This window comes from Pelobates fuscus, chromosome 9 (assembly GCF_036172605.1).
Source record: "Pelobates fuscus isolate aPelFus1 chromosome 9, aPelFus1.pri, whole genome shotgun sequence".
NCBI lineage: Eukaryota > Metazoa > Chordata > Amphibia > Anura > Pelobatidae > Pelobates > Pelobates fuscus.
Genome location: NC_086325.1, coordinates 134754783 through 134781112, shown reverse-complemented (window position 1 = coordinate 134781112; position 26330 = coordinate 134754783). Strand labels below are relative to the sequence as shown.

The window sequence follows — 26330 nt, the reverse complement described above, 5'->3', positions numbered from 1 at the left end:
TCCATCTACTGCAGATCAACGCACTGCGTTACCCGACCATTCCATCTACTGCAGATCAACGCACTGCGTTACCCGACCATTCCATCTACTGCAGATCAACGCTCTGCGTTACCAGACCATTCCATCTACTGCAGATCAACGCACTGCGTTACCCGACCATTCCATCTACTGCAGATCAACGCACTGCGTTACCTGACCATGGTGAAATGACATGGAGATATAAAGGGGAATAGCGACAGAGGGCGGATGGAAAAGGATTTCAGTTGTTGAGAGTGGGTTATTGATGGGCAGAGGAAGGGGGTGGGATATCAGTTCCCTCGGAGTGAGGTACAGGAATGGGGCTGTCAGTGGAGAGTGTGATATCAGGATGTGGGGTAAGGGGAGAAGGTATTAATTGGGAATGTCTGTCTGTCTTTCTCCGTGTAATTCCATGTTGCTGTCGCTTGGTGGCGCTGTCCGCTAGCTGGCTCAGTGTCTCTCGCACATCCTGTATGTGTGTGAGGTGCAGTTGCCGCCGGTGCCGCGTGGGGCGCTGTGTTCGCCGTGCGGTAGCGGTAGGAGGCGCAGGGCTGGGAGCAGCCGCAGTAAGTCGGGGACCGGGAGCTGAACACACCGAGCCGGAGCCCGGGACATGCAGCGCGCACAGCACGGCCATCCGGAAACCTAGGGAGAGCGGCAGGGAGCGGGCGGCCCTCCCGGAGACACAGCCCGGCCCCCAGGGACAGGCCCACCGCGAACATGTCAGGGAAAATCGAGAAAGCAGGTGAGGGGCCCGGGGTGTCTGGGTCCGGGTCCTCCTGTGGCTGGGTGTCGGCTGGGGGTGCTGGGAGCTGTTGGCTGGGAGGGAGCCGCCCTCTGCCCCAGGCTACCTTTACTGACAGAGCCGCTCCCTGCACCGCCCCAGGGGCCACATACTGAGAGAGGGGCCCCTCCTGAGTGCTACAGGGGGAATGGGGGCCCCGCCGGAGTGTTAGAGGGTATTAGGGGTGACTGGATTATTGTTGGAGTATTAGGGGGTGACTGAAACATTGCTGCAGTATTAGGGGGTGACTGGAGCATTGCTGGAGTGTTGGGGGGTGACTGGAGCATTGCTGGAGTGTTGGGGGGTGACTGGAGCATTGCTGGAGTGTTGGGGGGTGACTGGAGCATTGCTGGAGTGTTGGGGGGTGACTGGAGCATTGCTGGAGTGTTGGGGGGCGACTGGAGCATTGCTGGAGTGTTGGGGGGCGACTGGAGCATTGCTGGAGTGTTGGGGGGCGACTGGAGCATTGCTGGAGTGTTGGGGGGTGACTGGAGCATTGCTGGAGTGTTGGGGGGTGACTGGAGCATTGCTGGAGTGTTGGGGGGTGACTGGAGCATTGCTGGAGTCTTGGGGGGTGACTGGAGCATTGCTGGAGTCTTGGGGGGTGACTGGAGCATTGCTGGAGTGTTGGGGGGTGACTGGAGCATTGCTGGAGTGTTGGGGGGTCACTGGAGGAACATTGCTGTAGTATTAGGGGGTGAGTGGAACAATGTTGTCGGTTTAGGGGGTGACTGGAACATTGCTGTAATGTTGGGGGTGACTGGAACATTGCTGTAGTGTTGGGGGGGTGACTGGAACATTGCTGTAATGTTGGGGGGGTGACTGGAACATTGCTGTAATGTTGGGGGGGGTGACTGGAACATTGCTGTAGTGTTGGGGGGTGACTGGAACATTGCTGTAGTGTTGGGGGGTGACTGGAACATTGCTGTAGTGTTGGGGGGTGACTGGAACATTGCTGTAGTGTTGGGGGGTGACTGGAACATTGCTGTAGTGTTGGGGGGTGACTGGAACATTGCTGTAGTGTTGGGGGGTGACTGGAACATTGCTGTAGTGTTGGGGGGTGACTGGAACATTGCTGTAGTGTTGGGGGGTGACTGGAACATTGCTGTAGTGTTGGGGGGTGACTGGAACATTGCTGTAGTGTTGGGGGGTGACTGGAACATTGCTGTAGTGTTGGGGGGTGACTGGAACATTGCTGTAGTGTTGGGGGGTGACTGGAACATTGCTGTAGTGTTGGGGGGTGACTGGAACATTGCTGTAGTGTTGGGGGGTGACTGGAACATTGCTGTAGTGTTGGGGGGTGACTGGAACATTGCTGTAGTGTTGGGGGGTGACTGGAACATTGCTGTAGTGTTGGGGGGTGACTGGAACATTGCTGTAGTGTTGGGGGTGACTGGAACATTGCTGTAGTGTTGGGGGGTGACTGGAACATTGCTGTAGTGTTGGGGGGTGACTGGAACATTGCTGTAGTGTTGGGGGTGACTGGAACATTGCTGTAGTGTTGGGGGTGACTGGAACACTGCTGCAGTGTTAGGGGGTGACTGGAACACTGCTGCAGTGTTGGGGGGTGACTGGAACACTACTGTAGTGTTGGGGGGTGACTGGAACACTGCTGTAGTGTTGGGGGGTGACTGGAACACTGCTGGAGTGTTAGGGGGTGACTGGAACACTGCTGGAGTGTTAGGGGGTGACTGGACCACTACTGCAGTGTTAGGGGGTGACTGGACCACTGCTGCAGTGTTAGGGGGTGACTGGACCACTGCTGCAGTGTTAGGGGGTGACTGGACCACTGCTGCAGTGTTAGGGGGTGACTGGACCACTGCTGCAGTGTTAGGGGGTGACTGGACCACTGCTGCAGTGTTAGGGGGTGACTGGACCACTGCTGCAGTGTTAGGGGGTGACTGGACCACTGCTGCAGTGTTAGGGGGTGACTGGACCACTGCTGCAGTGTTAGGGGGTGACTGGACCACTGCTGCAGTGTTAGGGGGTGACTGGACCACTGCTGCAGTGTTAGGGGGTGACTGGACCACTGCTGCAGTGTTAGGGGGTGACTGGACCACTGCTGCAGTGTTAGGGGGTGACTGGACCACTGCTGCAGTGTTAGGGGGTGACTGGACCACTGCTGCAGTGTTAGGGGGTGACTGGACCACTGCTGCAGTGTTAGGGGGTGACTGGACCACTGCTGCAGTGTTAGGGGGTGACTGGACCACTGCTGCAGTGTTAGGGGGTGACTGGACCACTGCTGCAGTGTTAGGGGGTGACTGGACCACTGCTGCAGTGTTAGGGGGTGACTGGACCACTGCTGCAGTGTTAGGGGGTGACTGGACCACTGCTGCAGTGTTAGGGGGTGACTGGACCACTGCTGCAGTGTTAGGGGGTGACTGGACCACTGCTGCAGTGTTAGGGGGTGACTGGACCACTGCTGCAGTGTTAGGGGGTGACTGGACCACTGCTGCAGTGTTAGGGGGTGACTGGACCACTGCTGCAGTGTTAGGGGGTGACTGGACCACTGCTGCAGTGTTAGGGGGTGACTGGACCACTGCTGCAGTGTTAGGGGGTGACTGGACCACTGCTGCAGTGTTAGGGGGTGACTGGACCACTGCTGCAGTGTTAGGGGGTGACTGGACCACTGCTGCAGTGTTAGGGGGTGACTGGACCACTGCTGCAGTGTTAGGGGGTGACTGGACCACTGCTGCAGTGTTAGGGGGTGACTGGAACACTGCTGCAGTGTTAGGGGGTGACTGGAACACTGCTGCAGTGTTAGGGGGTGACTGGAACACTGCTGCAGTGTTAGGGGGTGACTGGAACACTGCTGCAGTGTTAGGGGGTGACTGGAACACTGCTGCAGTGTTAGGGGGTGACTGGAACACTGCTGGAGTGTTAGTGGGTAACAGGAGCATTGCTAAACTATTAATAGCTGACTTGCTGGAGTATTAGTGAGTCACTGGGGTATTGCCATAGCGTTGGGGGATGACTGAGGCATTGCCATAGCGTTGGGGGATGACTGGGGCATGGCCATAGCGTTGGGGCATGACTGGGGCATGGCCATAGCGTTGGGGCATGACTGGGGCATGGCCATAGCGTTGGGGTTTCTTTCACCTTTTTAGTTGCTGTGCACCTTTTTTTTAAGTGGAAAAAAAAGAAAAGCAACTCATTTAAACCCATATGTAATCCAGCACTAAGACTGATCTTTCTGGTTATGATTATGCTCGACATGACACTGAATGTGAAGACCTTTTTAAAGTCTTCATTAGAAAGTGCCTCTAATGGCTGTATGGTGAGACATTGTCATTTTTTTAGAAATGCAGCCTTTTTACATTGTCTGAAAAAAGCTACAGGGTATTAAGATTGAGTGTTTTGGTGATTAGGGTCCCAGAGTGTTATTTCAAGTTTAGATGGTGCTATAGTGTTCCTGTGGGTTACCTTGATTGGGCAGCTGAGCTAGTGCAATAGGGTGGCTGGATAGATGATTGTCTGCTGGAGGAGTAGACCGGCCACTTAGTGGTTTGTAGAGAATAGACATTTGCCATTCAAGATAGAAAAGAGCCGGGCTTTCAGGATTTGGCCGTGGAGGTTGGAGTAGTGAGTTTGGCTGGTATTCAAGGAAGATGTAATGGAGTTTAGCAGACTCTGCCATTTGTATGTAGATGTTCTAGACCTGCCAGTAAGGAATGTCGATGTATGATGAACCTTTCTTTGTGTAGTCTGTGAACTACTAGCAGAATGGGTGTTTGGGGTGATATTGTATATAATAGTTTTGCGTGGTAGCTTTCAGCTTTGTCTGCGTTGACCTGGACAACAAGTGCATTTGGTGCTGCAGAAACACTTGAGAATTTGAGAAGCCACTATATGATATATAAGAACTACTTTCACATGTCATCTTAAAGCACATCAATGAATCCATTTGCTTCCAGTGTCACAGTATATACCTACATTGCCTCTGTCTAAAAAGTCCTCAGCAAATTGCTATTAAGGTTGTTTTGCTCCGGTTGTGGACATTTTAATAGTCAGAAGAATTTAATGTTGCTGTATCATTGTCAACAAAGGCTTAAACACTTGATTTGTTTGATGATTTGTCTAACAAAAAGTGTCAGAAATGTTAAGCTTTTTTTACCAAACATACATAACCCAAATTAACATTCTTAAAGTATTAATACTGCCTCCTTTGGTATACGAGTATTTGTGTGGCTAAGAGAGCTTGAGCCATGGTAGCACACATGGTACGGGCAGTCAGCTCTTTGGGCAAAAGTTTTGCACAGAACACCATTACAAAGCTGAGTACAGGACTGCACTTAAACTTACAGCTGCTGCAGTATGGCTACTATAGCATATTCAGCAGTTACACTCATTAGAACTGATGAAAGGAGCTGCTCAATGGGCCCTAGAACAATATATACCATAAACCCCTTATGGACAGAGATTTTGGGATAAGATCAGACCTCGTACACCAGAACGAGTGGCTCCAGATAGCAGAGCCTACTTCTGTTTACCTGTGAATCAACCGGTGCTACAGGAACTTTATAAGTATGTACTTTTATTATATTATTTGCTTTGCATATTTTAATACATAATTTATAAAGCGAGTGTAAATATAGGGATCACGTCCAGCTGGGAATTCTTAGAACTGAAGCTGCACAGAGCATTTTGATGCTGGTTTTTACACTTTCCCCCACATCATGCAATTTGTCAGATTGCGTGAGAGACACAGGCAGCAGGTTATGTATGGTTTCTAGTGATTGTCAAAGTTCTGCTGCAAAGAGAGTGAAAGGGACACTCAAGCATTATAAATAAATATAATTCTGCCCAGCTACCCCACTTCTCCCCACCAGAAAATGTTAAAGGGTTACTCAAACCCTTATAGCGAATGAGTTGTTTTTTGCCTCATAATGCCCTGTCCGGTATATCTTAAATGGTAAAAAGAAAAAAGGGTTTTGTTTTTTTTGTTTTTTTACCTGTGCTGCTCTCCCTCCCCCATCTGACATCGCAGCAGCCCTCTCACGGTCCAATCACATAGAGAAGCCTGTGATTTTTATTCAGTTTTATGCTCTGAGCCGGCAAAGGGAGGGATTTTCATAAAAAAAAAAGCAAAACAAAATCGGCTCTGATGAAGGGAAGCACTGTTCTGCGCTGCCAAAGTCATGTGTGCTGGTTGTTTTAAGCAGAAACACTACATCCAAGCTTCTACCACCATGATCACTTTAAATCACTTTAACTTGCCTCTAATCTAGTGGCCAAAGGTCTCCCCTCCCAACCCCCTGGAAATAACAAATTATGGTTTGCTGGCCACCCCAAAGCCTCTACTCTGTGAGAAAGAGGTCACACACCTGAAAAACTTTAGCATGTTGAAGTATTTTTGGTGTTTGGAGTGTCCCTTTAAACAAATAACGCTTGGTCTGCCCTTCAACCGTTGCAATGCTGCCTTAAGCCTTACCAATGATTCACACTCCATAGAGCATAATGAGAGGCTCCTGCTACGACAGTCTCCTCCCACAAATGGAAATTATGGACTTAATTCGCAAGTAAGGAAATCCCTGCGATGCACCAGTCAAATGCTTCTCATAGAGAAGCATAGATTTGAATCCAATGCATTGATTGAAAGTTGCATGATGTCCCTCCAATGTGTGAGAATGTTGAACATTAAGATCCGAGTCTGACTCCGTTCTCACAGGAAGCACCATCTGGGCTACAGCCATTAGAGGTGTGTTTAGCCCTGAAATGTAGACATTGCTGTATTTACTAAAAAGATAATGTTTTACATTGTGGGAACAAACCGACAGGGGTCTCTGCACCAAGACAACTTCATTGAGACAAAATGGTCTCTAGGTGCTTATAGATCCCTTAAAAATGTTTTTAAAAAAATATTGAGACCACGGGAAGGCCCATTGTCAATACATTGTGTATTCTCTGTCTTTCCCCCTAAAAAGTATCCCAATACATTTTATAGCTTTTTATAGGATTTTACCCATCTTTGTCTTGTGGCTGTTGTAATGGGTAAAAAGTTTTACGCATGAAATACATGCATTATATGTGTAACAATGCTTGGAGGAAATAGCTTTTTTCCTAGTGTCAAACTGCACAAGGTATTTTTCCAAACGGAAGGTACAGTGATTAATGGGTTTACAATCAACACATATTCGCAACATCTGCAATAACTATTAGAAGCAAACCGTTTGAAAACGGACTCTGATTGATCTGGTAGATGAAAGAATTCTGTTTTAAAGCGGTGATTTTTGGGTTTGTTTGGGTTTTTTTTGGGGGGGGGGGGGTTTTGCATTCCTCTAGTAGCGGAGTTTCAGAATACCCTGTGCGTCAGGGCTATGTTTCTGCAACCTTTATACCAAGGAGATTTAGAATTACAACTACTGTGATGCATTGTCATTCTAAAGAATGTTAAAGGATGTTATAGAATGTTATAGGTATAGGAAAATAAATGTGTATTCCTAATGCGATAGTACCCTCCGAGCAAGGATTAAAAAGTAAAGTATTTACTCACCTTTTCAATAAACAGTAGCAGAATTTGGTTGTAGAACAGTGTTGGCCAGGTAACAAGTATGTGAATGTCTTCATAATAATGTCCCAAGCAGAAGGGTTAGGCTTGGAATGCTGGAAACACCCCTATTTTAGCAAAGGCTTTGCCAAAATGTGGAGGGTCTTCACCCAAAACTTCCTAGCACCATAAGCATTACAATAAGCTGTAGGGGTAATAGACCTCGAAGCGTCCATTTAAATTATTTTCACTTTTTACACTGTGTCCTGGCTGAAAACCACTAAGCAGACTATATTACACTGCAGTTTTCAAATCAATCCGTTCTGAATCTTTTTCCGCTGTTTATTTCTAAAATGAAGGGCTTTTTGCAGCATTAAAACATTTATGTTCTCTTTACCATTTATGACCACAGTTGTAGTGAAAGTCACATATTGACTTCAATTTGTCCCGGATTATCCAAATGGCCAATCTTCTGCTTTGTTCTGAAGGACAGAGAAGTGAATCAATATTTAGAGGCCTGAAAAACAGCCCTCGCTTACCATGTATATCCAGATCGCTCTGTTACATACATTTGTCTTTATGTTGAATGCTTCATAAAACTCCAGGCGGTCGTAGAACATATATTTCCTTGTTTTTTTTTTTTTCTTCTTTTTAAGTAAAATATTCTCAGAGTAACCTGAGGGGCTACTGTGTGGGAAATATTAGCACTTATACTTATTTTGCTGATGCATAGCTTTTTTCCCGCTCCATAGTTCTGGGAAAAGCAAATGTTTTACTTTTATTTTTGTTTGTTTACTAGCAGAATACCAGTGTGTTAAACATACATCACTACATCCCACAATGGAGCTCTATAAGGGTGTTAATAGAGTAAAGGGTACAGCGGGCTGGAGAGGTTCTGATTCTTTGATCCTGTTTTATTTGCGATGCTCTAGGTCTAAGAAACCGTTATGGGGCCCTTAGGATGCTGTGATTTTTCCTTTATTTTTAATTGTATTTATTTTTTGTGGTTGTGGTTAACTGTTCGCAAGTCACACTCCTGTGTAATAGTACTGTTTCCTTGTGGATAGCTTCAGGCCATTGATGAACCAATATACATAATTACTGGATTAGTTTACATTCTACATTGTTTTTTTGTTTTTTTATTTAAAGCGAAATTTGAATTCTGTTTGCTACACTTACTGGGCTTGCTTGTGTGTGTTTTCCTCAATTACTAAATCACTGTGGAAAAAATAGCCTTGACATGTGTCTTTTGATTTTGGAGGATCTCTGCTGTTGTGAATACATCTGTAGCAAAAAGTATCTACAGAAAAGGAACACTATAGGCACCCAGACCACTTCAGCTCATTGAAATGGTCTGGGTGCACTACCCCAGGCCCTTTAACCCTGTAATTGTAATTATTGCAGCTTTTAGTAAACTACAATAATTACCCTTTGAGTGTTAACTCCACCTCTGGTAGACGGCAACTAGAGGGACTTCCTGGTCGTTAGGCGACAACTGACGCTGAATGTCCTCACGCAAAGCCCCATAGGAAAGCGTTATACTTGATTTCGTATGAGGTAGGGCTATTGTGAGCGTGGCGATGCGCACAGGTTTCCCCTGGCGGCTGACGTCGAGTGTTAGGAGCAGAGGTGGAGCCTGAACCAACTCTGAGGGACATTTAAGCTGGAATCAGGGAAGTGACAGAAGGGTGTTTTAACCCCTTCTTCATAATGAGGGGCTGCAAAGGAGAGGGGCACTATAATTTCCCTTTAATACTGTTCTCTACAGCTGCTTTTTTTTTTTTTTTTAAGCAATTTACATTCACCTGCCAAAACTACATGTGAATGCTGATCTATTTTTTTTTTTTTACTCAGTTATGGTATAAGCACACAGAGGTTACATCTCTACATGCGAATTAAATCCTGTAGATGGAAAAATAAAGTTGTTTAAACTTAGTGTCAGAATCGTCTGTCAATCTACTGTATACAACACCCACTGGTCTCCCTTTTCTCCAGTTGCATCGTTGTCTGGGTCACATGTGCAAAAATTAAGGACATTTCTTTATGGAACAACATACTTTTGTAGGTCCTGGTCACGTATGTGTGCAAAATACCTGCATACAAACCCATTGTATGCAGCAATTAAAAATACTCTGACAGATAATGAGAATTACGGTACTCATTCTACTTGTTCGTGTTATTCGTGTCCTACTGAATTTGATTTCATTGCACATCCAGTTTTGCATAGTTCTTGCAAAGAAAAGAGAGTAATCTACTGTATCAATCAGCATTTTAATGCTTGTTCCTCTGCCTCCCCTAAAACCTTTCTAAGGCACTTTTTTTTTTATAGTGGTTACTGTTATGTCTGTTAGTCCATCCATTGTACAGCGCTACGGAATTTGCTGACGCAATATAAATAAATCCTTTCTGTTCGTCATTCCTAACCAGCAGTGTTTCTCCAATTACACTGTTGTCCATGTCGCTTGGAAGCACACATAAAAGATTTATGTAAAAATATTAAGTTCATCATAAAGGGATACTATAGTCACCAGAACAACTACACCTTAATGTAGTTGTATGGGTGAATATAGTCAGTCCCTGCAGGCTTTTTAATGTAAACAACACTGCCTTTTCTGAGAAACGTCACTGTTCACATTGGTGCCTAGTAACACCTCTGGTGGCAGTAACTCAGATGTCCACTAGAGGTGCTTCCTGTGTCAGTGCTGCGCAGTCTGCAGCACTGGCGTTCAGCATCTCCATGCTCTGCATGGAGGCGCTGCACGTTCCCCCATAAAGTTGCATTTATTCAATGCATCTCTATGAGCAGATGTTGACTGGGACAGGTTTTCCTGTGGACAGCATTGCATTGTCTGAGATCATAAAGTTTGAAAAACAGAAAGGTTTAGCTGTGGTGAGACTGACGCGGAGTGTAAAAAAGGTCAGTTTAAACACCTATTTGCTGGACCCCCTGTAATATACACTATAGTGTCATGAATACATGTTTGCGCTCCTTTAATCCCTTAAGGACCAAACTTCTGGAATAAAAGGGAATCATGACATGTCACACATGTCATGTGTCCTTAAGGGGTTAAAGGTGCAGTCCTTCCTTGGGGCCTCTGAATCTTGAGAAATGTTTTTAAGGTGCATCATCAGAGATGATTGATGCATTTTTGTTTACCTAAATCCAGCACCTCCAGGCCTTGGGCATCAATTTTTTTTAAAGCTTGATTTGAGAGGCGTGTGATCTTTTCAGCTGTTTCTCCTGTACCGTGTAGTGAATCACAGCACTCGACTCTGGAGATGAAACTAAGTACTGTGTCTAGATTTAGAGATCGAAGCAAACCTATTTTTGTCCTACAATTCTGTCCCCAGTCTAGATGTACTTTTTTCCTTAACACAATCACATATCCTTGGGTGTTAGTTTATCAGAGTAAATTTATTTTTATTTTTCAGTTGCTATATATTATTAAATAAAGACACAAATCCCATGTTTTCTGCCAAATAGTTTATATGCTATTATGCATTTTCTTGCAGAATATATCTTATCATAAGACTGCAAAAAATATACCGGAACTGTCTCTGTCTGTCTGGTATTTGTCAAAGCATCGTGGAAATTGTCATTCTGACACTGGTGATCTACATTTTGTGTGCTGGTCAAAAAAATATTTTTATTTTAGATTTGAACACACTCTGTTTATATGACTAGTCGAGGTCCTGGGTCGTAGCTCATTACTACGAAAGCAGACTGTTTCTAAAGATTACCTCCTGAATGTTGGTTTATGTGTCTGGCAGTTCTGTTCTTTATTAGATCCCGGCTCTTGTCATGCAGCATTCCTCATTAAACCTGAAAGGTATCCTGCTGTGTTTAGCACTCAGTGCATGTCAGTAGCTCTGTTACAGAAGGGATGCCTGGAAACCACATGTTGGTACCTGACTTGAAATTACATTGGAAGCTGTTAGCCTTCAATAGGAAATATCATTTAGGGGACTAATATGGTCCAAGACCTCGTAATCTACTACCACCTAACCTGGCAACATCTATAACAGGAGTAGGCAACCTTCTGCACTCCAGATGGTGTGGACTGCATCTCTTTTAATGCTCTTACAGCCATAATGCTGGCAAAGCATCAGGCACAACATCTGGAGTGCTGAAGGTTGCCCACCCATGCGCTAGACTCGTGATATTTAGCACTTGTTTAACACAAAAAATTCTGGCACTCATCTGACGTTTAAAGATGTACCCTGTGCTGGAGATGGCACACTTATTTTTTAATGCACATGTCTTTTCCAATCTTTTCTATATGCTACTGTAAATTGGCTGGAAATCTTATTCGCTCATTGTATGTATTTGTTTGTTGTTTATTATATTGTATGTATACATTATTTGTATGTGCATTCACACAGTTTTATTTCCTCCTTCTAGAGTGTTTTAAAATCCTTTGAAATGTAATCCATCTGGATAGTTTATTAGTGGCTGAATTCCCCTAATGAAAGTGTCTACCACGTTTGGACTCAAGCTGCTCTGCCTCTCGTTTTGAATTGTCTTACACATGTGGCTGAAAACCAAAAAGGAAATGCCAAGTGGGAGATTAGAATGGGATTGCATTTTTTTTTTTTTTTTTTCAAGAATGGAACAATGCTAATGGCTGTGATAATATTCAGACTTAGAGGAAGCATTCTGACATGTAAATCATTTGAAATCCACGAGTCAGTGCAGTGACCTCCATAGGCTTCTCCTTTCTGTGCATATCTCACGCCAGAGGGTTTGTTCACTAAGCAGTTGTAAAACAAATTGCAAAGTTTAAATCAAATTAGGCAGACGGAGTGAATTAATCTTCGTAATAACTTTGTTACACATTTTCGAACATGGCTGTTTTTAAGACCTAATGCTCATGTGCGGCAATGGTAGACAGCCACTAGAGGAGAACTTAAAGGAAAACTCAAGTGCCAGGAAAACAATCCGTTTTCCCGGCACTGAATCTCACTCCCACCCCCCAATCCCCGGTTACTGAAGGGTTGAAAACCCCTTCAGTCACTTACCTGAGGCAGTGACGATGTCTCTCGTCGCGGTCTCCTCCTCCTACTGTCTCCGTCGGCCGGTGGGCGAGACTGATCCCTGTAGGAAATACTTTAGATTCCTCCTCGTGATGTCTGTGAAGGCTTTCTAAACTTTTAATTGTTTGGGGGGGGCGGTCGCATGGGGTGTTGCAGAGGGACACTACTGTGATAGGAACACAGCTTTGTTATCCTAAAGCTATGTTCCTTTGAAGCATGATTTACGCCATTATGTTGGATTTTACATGGGCTGTTTTTCTTACAGATTATAAAATACTCATAAGGGAAAGTGGTGCTGCAAGCCTGTTTTACACGATTGACAATTTCTGTGGACAAATTGCATCTGATTTCTTGAAAACGCATTTCTATGGTAGCTCAGCAGTTAGTGCTCCACTCACACATATTCTTATGTACTCAAACCTCATGGTCTTGAGTGAGATTAACCTCTGCTGTTGCTGCTGTTTCCTTTGAGTCTGATCCATTGAGCTGGGTACCATCAATACCCTGAATGCACAACAGATGAGGGCATACCTCTACAATTTACGTGATATTGTGTCTTTGCTATAATGCTATTCAATAGAGGCCATATTAATCTGCCAGTCTACATTCCAAACCTACTTTCTCTCTCCCATCCGTGTTTTTTTTTTTTCTTCAAGTTATTTTCTCAAAACTCGCCCTTCAACCACTATCATTGCTGCTGTTTCTGCTGCTTTGCTGCATCTGTCAAATTGTACACCTATTCATAAAACTGTATCTGTTCAAAAAGAGCAAAAAAACAAACAAACCAACAAAATGACTCTGTTCTTTAAATTACAAAATGAGCAGGTGAGCAGCATTTGCACGTGCCTGAGCGTTTGCAAATCAATATTGCAGACATCTGTCCTATTAATCTATTACAGCACGTGCTGCTCCCTGTTCGTTTCCAATCAAAGCAACCTTGGATTTGTATGACAGATCAATATCCTATTGTACAAAGTAGAATTCACAATCTCTCAAACTCATAATTCTTTTATTGCAGCCCTGAATGATTAGAGAATGCTACCCAAACAAGGACGCCTTTAGAGATTTCATGGATCTGCCATAATAAACCGGCCACTAGTAAAACAGTACTATATCTTAATGAATACCATCACACACATGTATATTGATATATGTTTGTGTTGTCTCTCTGGCTGCATATAGCCCTCTCTGTATTCTTAGCATATTACTGTTTTGAATAAGGCATTGTTATCACGAAACAGCAGGTTTTGTTAGATGTACATCTTGAAAAAGGCTACCTTTACATAATGGAAGTGGAACCAGAATTGACTTATTCTCCCTGTCACAGAAGATTAGTGCAGTGGGCTACTTGTAATTCCAATTAGACTATAGAACACAGGATGCATGTATGAGTGAGTGAAGAGAATAGAGCAGAAATAAAATTAAAGTATTATGTAGAGCGACCAGTAGCAAATACATTCGGAGGTAGTGGAATGGAAGGTATATCTGGAACATTGAATGTATTGAAATTACTCCAAGACACTTGCTAATGAGTAAAGAACTTGTTTCTTAAGCATAATACCAGGAGTCCACATTATTAAAGGGACACTCCAGGCACCCAGACCACTTCTGCCCATTGGAGGGGTCTGGGTGCCAACTCCCACCACCCGTAACCCTGCAAGTGTAATTATTGCAGTTTTTACAAACTGCAATATTTACCTTGCTGGGTTAAGTACTCCTCTAGTGGCTGTCTATCAGACAGCCACTAGAGGGACTTCCGTGTTCTTAGAACACGAAAAGTGTTTTTTACACAACACTGGACGTCCTCACACTATGAGAGGACCTCCAGCGTTGCCGAAATCCTCATAGGAAAGCATTGAATAAGCATTGAGCATGCGCATTAGGTCTCCCCCGCAGGCTGATGGTGGGGGAGCAGAGTAGGCGGAGCCTGACCCAGTGCCGATAAGCAGCACCGCTGAACTCCGGTAAGTCACTGAAGAGGTTTTAACCCCTTCAGCAACTTGGGATGGGGGGGTGGCAGGGAGAGGGGCACTGTAGGGTCCTGCAGTGCCAGGAAAACAAATGTTTTCTTGGCACTGGAGAGTCCCTTTAAACATAGTACTTTTTGCTGTTAAATGTAATTATCTGTAAGAAATTTGTTTGAAATGTTTATACTTGAAGTGTAGACCACTCCTGGCTAATTTCACAGTTGAAGTCAGGAGCGTGGTTCGTCATGACAAATTAATTCAGGCTATAGCCAGTGACTCAGTCCCCCTGAGCCGTTGCAAATCTTTCATTGCGTACTGTGCACTGAACAGGTGCCTTGAAAACTTAAAGCTTTCACGTGGAATTCATAGTCCTTAAAGCTGAAGGATGATTTTAGCATCAGGGTGGTGTCTTATCACTTCCCCAATAACTATGGGCTGAGTTATCTAGGGATTTTAAGCAGCTGGCCTTGTCTACAACAGAGAGCCGTTTAATCCATTTGTTCGGCCCAGCTGAATGAACGCGGTCACGGGTTTATTACAGAACAGTGCCAGCTAATGTTGGCACACCAGCGAATTTCTGAACTACAGTTCCCATGGTGCTAGGCCAACCTTAAGACTGTTCAGCGCTATTGTAATTGTAGTTTTGAAATTGGTGGGGTACCAAGGTTACCCAGCTCTGTTAGAGAGACTTCAAAAAGTGTATACATTGCGTTATTAACTGGAATCAAAGATATAGTTTAAAAGAAGCAAATTGGGTATAACGTGACAATCTGCATGTGTTTGACCACCTTTGACCTTGTAAATGTAAATTTACTTCCTCCTTCTGACTGAACTTTGAATACAAGGCCACATGCTAATGTCAAAAGAGGGGCAAAGTCAGTGATTTAAAGCCCTCCTTTTATTTTATTCCATGCGTGTGGCTTTACTTCTACTGACAGGAGGCACAGTCCCTTTGATGACTGGATTTAGCACTGTTTGCAAGCAGGACCCCATGCACACTGACCGATTTTAAAGCCCGTTAGACAAACCAGGGAGCTAGTGTTGGAGCCAACAATTATATGGACGTTTACTAAAATAGGAATGTAAATGATGAACATGAATATAAAACATAATATCATTCACTAATCGTGAAAAAAAATATGATTGATAGTCTATTTAAATCACCCACGTTCTAGCAGGAAATGTACATAGAACTGAACCTTGTGTTTCATTTGTCTAGTGAATGTTTAAGCTACAGCCTGTGTGGCAGTATCTGTCTGTCTGGGTAAGGTCAGTCGGGGAGAAATACATTTTCGGTTCGACATGTCCTTTCTCGTCTGAGGTGTCGTTCCCTGGTGAAGCGTAATTCTCACATCTGCAGTAGTTGAGGCCAAGTTCCCAGGTGTCCCAGAGCCGCGAGCGATGAAGTCCCACCAGGGTGCCCAGAGTTGAGCACAGAGGTCCGAGGTTCCTCTTATGTGCTTTTACTTTCTGTTTGTTTATTTTGCACTTTGAAATTTTACATCTGCAGTAGAATTTAGTTGGTACTTTAATTTTAACAAGTCAGGAAACCAAACTAATTCTGCATCTTATGTGTGGATATATTACGCTTACAAGAAATGTTTATTGCCACAAAGAAACAGAACCCATGTAAAAATATAAGTTCCATAAATGTTGGCAACAGAAATATGGAGGCATCATTGTCAAATCCCTTCCAAACCGCTCACAGTTCAGGATCTGCCCAGCCATAATGGTTCAATGCTGGAAGTTATCTGTCCTACTGGAAAGCATTAGAGTTGTTGGAAAGTGTATCTGTCCAGATACAGGAGGACCTGCGGAATTGTTGATGTCCCAGAATTATTGACCGTCTCATGGCTCTCACGAAGCTCTAGCTTACAGCGTCAGTAGGACATGTTCTGAAAAAGACCTTCACAACTCTATCTTAGCCATGAGGTTATATTTCTAGGAGAATATTAGAATAACCACCCAATGCTATGGGTAAAAATATACTCATTGCCCCAAAACATTAAGAAAATATTAGTTTTTTAGAGACCTTATACAACCAATGAGTTTCCTTCCTGTATCCCCCTAAATAAATTGTATTGTCTTGAAAACACATTTCTCAGCTGGTTAGATGTACGTCACAGCATTCTGGGCTAGTAAATCAAGTGGTGGGGCTTTGAAGTTGACTTGTGCTTTGTTAGACAAGCACAAGTGCTCGAGCATTCTATTACATGAACGCAAATGACAGTCTGTATTCTCCAGTGTCTTAGAGAAAAGAGTCATCAAAACATTAAAAAAAAAAAAAATAGCTCTGGGCATAGTATAGTGGGACTTGCCCAGTTATATCTGGTTTGTATTCTATGGTGGTTGTTCTGTTTTTATGTATCGAATGACGGGGGGAAAAGCAGACCAGTCCATCTGAATTCTTCTCCACAACAATGCGTTCTATATCACATAGATACCATGTTTGCTTTTTGTTAAGTATTTCCTCTTTATCCTTTTAACCAGCTCTCTACAGTCATCACGTTTTCTTAAAGCTGTAACGTGTCCACACAAGGACATATCTGCTCTGCAGGATTGGACAGTCTAACGCTGGGAATCGAGAGGCTGCCTCTCTGCCTAATAGGAATTGTCAGACTTGTGTCAAGATAGCTTTGCAGACTGATTTTGCAAGCCAGGACAGATTCCTGCACCTAGTTAACGGATTCCTGCACTAGAAAGAGAGGCTGTTACTGTTTACTCATCTGAGAAAAGAGCATTTTGGGATACAAATGTATTTTTGTTTTCTAGTAAAAAGTAGAAATTGGTGGTGGGTAGTATGTTTCATGTAACCGTTATCGTGTCTTCTGTAAAACATTAAAAGAACACTATAGGGTCAAGAAAACAAAGATGTATTCCTGACCCTATAGTGTTAAAAGCACTATCTAGCCCCCTTTGCCACCCTAAATATAGTAAAGCCTTTATTACAGCCTGCTGGTGCTGCTGGCTCTGCTCCTGATATGCCTCCTTGGCTGACATCATCAGGAGTGATGATCTCAGCCAATCACAATTTTTGCCGATAGCAAAGCATTGGATTGGCTGAGATTGTCATATAGGGACACTATATGTTCTGGTGACTATAGTGTCCCTTTAATCAGTTACTCTTTTTTTTTTTTAAATTCTTTATTTTTGAAGTGCGTATCGTAGTCACAGGCATACATATGGTACCCCAACGGCAATCCATATGCAGGTTCAAGACATTAGTTACAGTAGGGGGTAAATAGACAATGCACTTTTTTGTTATTTGTAAAGACGAAATATGCATGGAAAAACAGGCGTAGAAAACAGGCTTAGAAGACAGGCATATAAATCAGGCTGAGAAAACAGGCTCATAAATCAGTCATAGAAAACAGGCTTTTAAATCAGGCTTTTAAATCAAGCTATGAAATCAGGCTATGAAATCAGGCTATGAAATCAGGCTTTTAACGACATGACATTAAGCATGCTAAGCTAGTAGTGAAAACGTCAGTTTTAGTCACGCTTAAATGTGTGATAAGTTGTATAGTATTATGCTATATAGACAGGCTAGTACATTTTACTTATAAGTGGTACATAGGCTAAATTTAAAGAGGTTGCTTTAGCACTATCCTCTCCGCCGACCGGGGTCACTCTTTCTGCCTCTGCGGGGAGTCGACGTCTTGACGGTCCCGGCACCTCATACACAGGGAGGGTCCCGTTCCTGTATGGTACCTGCTCTGCCCGTTTTGCGTGGCTGGGGGCAAATGTCCGCCAGAGCTGGTATCAGAGTATCGTCCAGCCATGTCCCTCTGAGTGTCTCGTTGGTGTTTCTGGGGCTGCAGCTGCATGCCAATAGGTTTTTCTCTCTTGGTCCTCTGAGGGTCTGGGTCAGCCATTGTGGTGTGCTTGGTGTCACTAGCTTGTGTTCGTCGGTTCGTGGGTCAGCTTGTCTCAGGCTGGGTGGGAGGTAGGTAAGAGGTCTGTCTCAGCGCCGTTTTAATCCCATTTGTCAGCATTCTTTGATGGTGATCAGCCGACATATCACTGGGGCCGGCTGTGATGTTGAAAGGCTTCTCCCTCGCTCTGCTTGCGGGTAGGTCGCGCACATGGCTGGTGTGCGGCGGCCATCTTGATGAGGAATGCCCTTTGGTCTGCGGCAGGGTAGAGATTTGCATGCCCGCTTGCTGCACCTCTGGTTGCCCGTGCAGACCGGGATAACCCCCCCGGTCCAGAGGGGGGGGGGAGGCCAGGCACCGGCCAGAGACCCGGGCGAGCGGCCGTCTCGTCCCGGCTCAAGCTCCCATGCGCCCCAGGCCCTTATCAGGACGGTGCTGGCGGTCTTGGCGGGTGTCTCCGCGTACCTCTGCAGATGGGGGTCAGATTGGTTGCTGTTTCGGTGAGCTGGGTGGACTATTGCTAGCGGTTGTCGCCGATTTTCCAGTCCCGGAGCAGGAGCTCAGACAGACGCGTCTGATCCCGCCGGCGGCCAGGCCCCGCCCCCAATCAGTTACTCTTTTAAGTTATATTTTCTTTATTTTTTTTAATTACTCCTAGCATATGAATACCTGTTTGTTTTTTTTGTGCAGCATAGGTACCGGTTTACTTTCATTCAATTGAAGTCTACTTTCATTCAATTGAAATTTACTCCAACAGTTCGTAACAAGTGCTGCAGCTATTTAACAATCCTCTACTTATTGAAGTCACAAGAAAACATCTCATGAATTAGAGCCGTAGTAGTTATACATGAAATGTGTGGGCTCTCTCATACTATACACCCCGCCTCCTATACAATGTAAGCTCGATTGAGCAGGGTCCTCTTCAACCTATTGTTCCTGTAAGTTTATTTTGTAATTGTCCTATTTATAGTTAAATCCCCCCTCTCATAATAGTGTAAAGCGCTACGGAATCTGTTGGCGCTATATAAATGGCAATAATAATAATAATACAGCAGTCCCGCACATGCATAGATATGATAGCTTAATTTATGGAAAAAAACTTGAATGTAACTACTCCTCATGCTGTCATAAAAAACACCCAACAGAAACTTGGGTTTTTTAATTTTAGTTTCAAGATGTGCAATATAGGGACTTCTACTCTGCCCGTTGAGCCTCTTTGTCGGATTGTGATCAATGTAAATATTAGGATATTAAATTTCCACCAGTTCTTCTGACATTTTCCTTTTTCTCGTTGTTCATGTATAAAGTTGACTGTTGGTTGACCTCAGCCTTTAATCCAATCTTGAAGCAAGCTCAGTCATTTCACATTCTGACATTGCAACCAGCTAAGATATTACTGAAGAAACACAACAATCACTTTTGGAGATAAAGTCAGTGCTTTGTGTTTTCAGTTCTAAAGCAGTGTAATAGGTATTTAAGAGTTATTGGTCTGGTGTTATTTCACCTAAAGAACGCTTATGGAGCCTTCAAAGCTGCCAGTATTGTGAGGATTAGTAGATAGGTCTGGTTTATTAAGTAAATATAGGTCGGCTAAGTTATATAGTTTATCTATCTATCTATCTATAGATCGATTTTTCATATAGGAGAGAGGCACTACAAATGGTTCCTGCAGGATGAGAAACTGTCATCTTAAGGTACTTTAACCCACGGGACTCTGTGATGCTCTTTCCTTTTAGGTCTTTTGTTGACTGTAATTACTAGTAAGTGATCAGAACGAGCTGCACTTCTTGAAAACTGTCGTCTGAGAAAAAGCTTCTCTGTACAAATGTGCTAATTTCAGCATGCACTGTAATTTTTGTGCCCAAAGTGCACAATCCGTATTATTACGGTAATTACAGCTTGTTCACTGTGAAGTAGGATATGCTCAGGAAATCATTAGACGCGGCCAGGTGTTGAAGAGCCATCTTTAGCCATGGCAGTATTGCAGCTCCAGGCTAATATAAGCATACTGACTTGATTAGTGCTGCCTTGAGTCCATAAGACACGTCGGACTCTTAGGCAGAATGAAACCAGGGCTATTACTGAAGAAAGTTGGTCTTCTCTAGAGGGACTGTAAAAGGATGTTGATGTATAAATGCATATATATATATATATGTGTGTGTGTGTGTGTGTGTGCTTTTGTATATATAATATATATTGTGTGTATTTGCGCCCTCTACCACTATCCATGTAATTTACAGTTTCCCCCATATGGCAAGTGACATGGGCAGGAATAGTTATGTGTGGAGAGCTTGCTACACTAAAATGAAGAAGAAACAGCCACATGCCACTGGTACCTATCCTTCAAAAGGTTGACATGTCAAACTTGATTTTGGGAGGCTGTTTTTTTTTTTTTTTTTTTGAGAACTCCTTCTTTATTTTTTACCTTTGACAGTAGGTGGAGCCATCATCCCTGCTGTATAGTGTGGTTGCAGTCACCCGGATCTGTGCATCTTCCATTATCTATCAATGTACAGGCCACTGTAACTGCCATGGGAGCCACCAGGAACTGTGAACTGTGAAGTGTTCTATAAAGGTCGGGTTAAACAGCTTTTTGTAGAAACAGTCACTCACTGATGTTATAATAAATTTCTGAACACTGCAACTTTGTACAAATAAAAAAAGCTAGCCACAGGAAGCTCTGAGCATTTCATAAACGGTAACTATTTTTATCTTTTCTTTTAATAATTTTCACTTTTAAACTACGAGCTTCCCAGGTGTTGATTTCTGCATAAATGCCAACATTGCAGCTAAATGTTCTAAGTTTTAAAAAGGTGATTGTCATGGTTAATTTGGACCCAGTGTTTTTAATGCATGATATAGATAATGAAATGAACAAAATGAAATTAGCACTTTGGACAGTATATAACAACTTAATTGGAAAAATAAAATATTTTGCCAGGTATTCCATGGCGATCCTTACCTTTAGGGGTTATGAATGTTGGCTCTCCAGCACCGATCCTTGATGTTCAGACAGGGACACTGCTGATTGACTTAGAGCAGTCAGCTGATGTTCTAAGCCCATCAGTAGGTCGTTATTTTATGGTCCCCTGACTTCCTTTAAATGTAAAGATATAAACTTTTCAGTTGTCTCTCAGGGCACGGTTTAGTGAGTCTGCCTAGTATTAAAGGCAGACCCCTTTCACACCAGGATGACCCTTCCAAGTAGGAGCTTCACATCCTAGTCTAGAAAGGGATCTGAGTGTTCTGGGCTAGGTGGAGCGCAACTCTAGGTGCTGTCTGTGTCAGGGGGAGCAGTTTCTGAGCTTCATAATACGAAATGCTTATTTTGCTTAGACTGACCCTTTAAAACACAATTTCCAATACACGTGGCTAGCGTAAAGTCATAGAAGTTATAGTTCCTATGGTTCTGAGTAGCTACATGTTTCCTAAAATGTCATTTCTGGATCTTCCTCTTTGGAATTTTGTACACTATCATGGCCAGCACAACGCCTTCACATTCCTAAATTCTTCAAGCATTTGTATGTTCCTGCAAAGCCATTTCCTGGCTCCAAATAATTTCTCTTTCCCCTTTACTTCCTGTCCACCTTCCACCATGAGTTTAAACCGTTACCTAATGTAGGAGCTGAACAAAAAGGAGAGAATTTGAGATTCTGTTGCAGAATGGGAACGTAGCTTGGTCAAAATATGAAATATTGGCAGATAGACACAAAGTCCCCTAATAACTCCTGGAAAATACCAGGTGATCAGTGCATGATAGAAGGAAACTTGCATTGTGTTTTGTTTTTATTATGGTTTTCATGAACAATTTGTGTTCTATTAAAGAATGGTTTGGCAGTTTGACTTGGATTGGTGGTTTATGGTAATGGATAATCTTGGGACGACCAATATTCCTGTACTAGGTTAGTTGATCTCCATGAAATATGATGGCCCACATTAACCTTGAATGGTGTGGTATCCTGATTATTCCCATTACCTTGACCTCTGCTGTCTGGCACTTGATGTCATGTGATCCTACAAGGCTTTTATGGCTTTATGTGTATGTTCCTGAGAAAAGCTGTTTTTTGTTTTCTGTAAAAAGAGTGTTTAAGAAGCAAACATAGGGGAATGTTTATCCTAGAGTGTTTTTCTTTTTCTTTCATATTTTCCTTTCTGTGAAGCTATGTGTCCGTGTCTCTTTTTCTTTTTCTTCTTTCTTACTGACCAATTTTTTTTCTGAAATATGTGTGGGGTTTTGTGCAGTTAATATTTATTACACCTACATTGTAGGTTCTATTTTGTGATTTTCATGTTAGTGGGAGCTATTTCTCCACGGATCCCTTATTAACAAATTCCTTCCAAGGGCTAAAAACGACTTAACAAATGTTGCCCTTTTATTTACGCTTCTCTTTGCTTGATTTTCCACTAATCCTCTTGCCCCTCCATTCCTCGCTATCTATCCCTCCTTACACATTGTTCTGTGTCCTTTTCACCCCACTCTCACTGGCTCCCTCGGCTCTGAGCCCCTCTTTGCCCGCCTTCCCTGCCACACGTACCTCTCTCTGAGCCCATCTGTGGCCTGGGCCCTTCCTCCCCTTTGAGCCCCTTCTCTGCCCTCCCTCCCTCGGCTGTGAGCCCCTCTCTGCCCTCCCTCCCTCGGCTGTGAGCCCCTCTGCCCTCCCTCCTTCCCCTTTGAGCCCCTCTCTGCCCTCCCTCCTTCCCCTTTGAGCCCCTCTCTGCCCTCCCTCCCTCCCTCCCTCCTTCCCCTTTGAGCCCCTCTCTGCCCTCCCTCCCTCCTTCCCCTTTGAGCCCCTCTCTGCCCTCCATCCCTCTCTGCCCTCCATCCCTCTCTGCCCTCCATCCCTCTCTGCCCTCCATCCCTCTCTGCCCTCCATCCCTCTCTGCCCTCCATCCCTCTCTGCCCTCCATCCCTCTCTGCCCTCCATCCCTCTCTGCCCTCCATCCCTCTCTGCCCTCCATCCCTCTCTGCCCTCCATCCCTCTCTGCCCTCCATCCCTCTCTGCCCTCCATCCCTCTCTGCCCTCCCTCGGTTCTGAGCCCCTCTCTGCCCTCCCTCGGTTCTGAGCCCCTCTCTGCCCTCCCTCGGCTCTGAGCCCCTCTCTGCCCTCCCTCGGCTCTGAGCCCCTCTCTGCCCTCCCTCGGCTCTGAGCCCCTCTCTGCCCTCCCTCGGCTCTGAGCCCCTCTCTGCCCTCCCTCGGCTCTGAGCCCCTCTCTGCCCTCCCTCGGCTCTGAGCCCCTCTCTGCCCTCCCTCGGTTCTGAGCCTCTCTCTGCCCTCCCTCGGTTCTGAGCCCCTCTCTGCCCTCCCTCGGTTCTGAGCCCCTCTCTGCCCTCCCTCGGTTCTGAGCCCCTCTCTGCCCTCCCTCGGTTCTGAGCCCCTCTCTGCCCTCGCTCGGCTCTGAGCCCCTCTCTGCCCTCCCTCCCTCGGTTCTGAGACCCTCTCTGCCATCCCTCGGTTCTGAGCCCCTCTCTGCCCTCCCTCGGTTCTGAGCCCCTCTCTGCCCTCCCTCGGTTCTGAGCCCCTCTCTGCCCTCCCTCGGTTCTGAGCCCCTCTCTGCCCTCCCTCGGTTCTGAGCCCCTCTCTGCCCTCGCTCGGCTCTGAGCCCCTCTCTGCCCTCCCTCGCTCGGCTCTGAGCCCCTCTCTGCCCTCCCTCGCTCGGCTCTGAGCCCCTCTCTGCCCTCCCTCGCTCGGCTCTGAGCCCCTCTCTGCCCTCCCTCGCTCGGCTCTGAGCCCCTCTCTGCCCTCCCTCGCTCGGCTCTGGGCCCCTCTCTGCCCTCCCTCCCTCGGCTCTGGGCCCCTCTCTGCCCTCCCTCCCTCGGCTCTGGGCCCCTCTCTGCCCTCCCTCCCTCGGCTCTGGGCCTCTCTGCCCTCCCTCCCTCGGCTCTGGGCCCCTCTCTGCCCTCCCTCCCTCGGCTCTGGGCCCCTCTCTGCCCTCCCTCCCTCGGCTCTGGGCCCCTCTCTGCCCTCCCTCCCTCGGCTCTGAGCCCCTCTCTGCCCTCCCTCCCTCGGCTCTGAGCCCCTCTCTGCCCTCCCTCCCTCGGCTCTGAGCCCCTCTCTGCCCTCCCTCCCTCGGCTCTGAGCCCCTCTCTGCCCTCCCTCCCTCTGCTCTGAGCCCCCTCTCTGCCCTCCCTCCCTGCCCTCCCTCCCTCGGCTCTGAGCCCCTCTCTGCCCTCCCTCCCTCGGCTCTGAGCCCCTCTCTGCCCTCCCTCGGCTCTGAGCCCATCTCTGCCCTCCCTCTGCTCTCCCTCCCTCTGCTCTGAGCCCCTCTCTGCCCTCCCTCCCTCTGCTCTGAGCCCCCTCTCTGCCCTCCCTCCCTGCCCTCCCTCGGCTCTGAGGCCCTCCCTGCCCTCCCTCCCTACCCTCCCTCCCTCCCTACCTGCCCTCCCTCCCTCGGCTATGAGCCCCTCTCTGCCCTCCCTCCCTCGGCTCTGGGCCCCTCTCTGCCCTCCCTCCCTCGGCTCTGGGCCCCTCTCTGCCCTCCCTCCCTCGGCTCTGGGCCCCTCTCTGCCCTCCCTCCCTCGGCTCTGGGCCCCTCTCTGCCCTCCCTTCCTTGGCTCTGAGCCCCTCTCTGCCCTCCCTCCCTCGGCTCTGAGCCCCTCTCTGCCCTCCCTCCCTCGGCTCTGAGCCCCTCTCTGCCCTCCCTCCCTCCCTCGGCTCTGAGCCCCTCTCTGCCCTCCCTCCCTCGGCTCTGAGCCCCTCTCTGCCCTCCCTCCCTCGGCTCTGAGCCCCTCTCTGCCCTCCCTCCCTCGGCTCTGGGCCCCTCTCTGCCCTCCCTCCCTCGGCTCTGGGCCCCTCTCTGCCCTCCCTCCCTCGGCTCTGGGCCCCTCTCTGCCCTCCCTCCCTCCCTCGGCTCTGGGCCCCTCTCTGCCCTCCCTCCCTCCCTCGGCTCTGGGCCCCTCTCTGCCCTCCCTCCCTCGGCTCTGGGCCCCTCTCTGCCCTCCCTCCCTCGGCTCTGGGCCCCTCTCTGCCCTCCCTCCCTCGGCTCTGGGCCCCTCTCTGCCCTCCCTCCCTCGGCTCTGGGCCCCTCTCTGCCCTCCCTCCCTCCCTCGGCTCTGGGCCCCTCTCTGCCCTCCCTCCCTCCCTCGGCTCTGGGCCCCTCTCTGCCCTCCCTCCCTCCCTCGGCTCTGGGCCCCTCTCTGCCCTCCCTCCCTCGGCTCTGGGCCCCTCTCTGCCCTCCCTCCCTCGGCTCTGGGCCCCTCTCTGCCCTCCCTCCCTCGGCTCTGGGCCCCTCTCTGCCCTCCCTCCCTCGGCTCTGGGCCCCTCTCTGCCCTCCCTCCCTCGGCTCTGGGCCCCTCTCTGCCCTCCCTCCCTCGGCTCTGGGCCCCTCTCTGCCCTCCCTCCCTCGGCTCTGGGCCCCTCTCTGCCCTCCCTCCCTCGGCTCTGAGCCCCTCTCTGCCCTCCCTCGGCTCTGAGCCCCTCTCTGCCCTCCCTCGGCTCTGAGCCCCTCTCTGCCCTCCCTCCCTCTGCTCTGAGCCCCCCCTCCCTCTGCTCTGAGCCCCCTCTCTGCCCTCGCTCTGAGCCCCTCCCTGCCCTCCCTCCCTACCTGCCCTCCCTCCCTCGGCTCTGAGCCCCTCTCTGCCCTCCCTCCCTCGGCTCTGAGCCCCTCTCTGCCCTCCCTCCCTCGGCTCTGAGCCCCTCTCTGCCCTCCCTCCCTCGGCTCTGAGCCCCTCTCTGCCTGCCCTCCCTCCCTCGGCTCTGAGCCCCTCTCTGCCCTCCCTCGGCTCTGAGCCCCTCTCTGCCCTCCCTCGGCTCTGAGCCCCTCTCTGCCCTCCCTCCCTCGGCTCTGAGCCCCTCTCTGCCCTCCCTCCCTACCTGCCCTCCCTCCCTCGGCTCTGAGCCCCTCTCTGCCCTCCCTCCCTCGGCTCTGAGCCCCTCTCTGCCCTCCCTCCCTCGGCTCTGAGCCCCTCTCTGCCCTCCCTCCCTCGGCTCTGAGCCCCTCTCTGCCTGCCCTCGGCTCTGAGCCCCTCTCTGCCCTCCCTCCCTCCCTCCCTCGGCTCTGAGCCCCTCTCTGCCCTCTCTCCCATGCATATGTGCCACTCTTCCCTCCCCCCCCCCCCCTCCCCTCAGATCTGTGTTTAATACACATTGGCTCTATTTAGTCTTTTTAGTCTTTTTTTTTTTTTTTATCTCTCTACAATTTTCCCTTCAAAATATTTCTCTCCTCCA

General features: G+C 47.2%; 1 protein-coding gene across 7 annotated transcripts in view; it reads left to right on the top strand.

Moving 5' to 3' along the window:
- Nucleotides 1-515: 515 nt before the first annotated feature.
- RAPGEF1 (Rap guanine nucleotide exchange factor 1) overlaps nucleotides 516-26330 on the top strand; it is an 89679-nt gene continuing 63864 nt past the window's right edge. For 3 of the 7 annotated variants that reach the window (XM_063432473.1, XM_063432472.1, XM_063432471.1), the window contains exon 1: nucleotides 516-763. In XM_063432473.1, coding sequence (XP_063288543.1) covers nucleotides 739-763 — 25 coding nt within the window. In that variant the 5' untranslated portion in view covers nucleotides 516-738. The remainder of the gene's footprint in view (nucleotides 764-26330) is intronic. The other 4 variants (XM_063432477.1, XM_063432475.1, XM_063432474.1 and 1 more) reach the window with 2 other exon arrangements.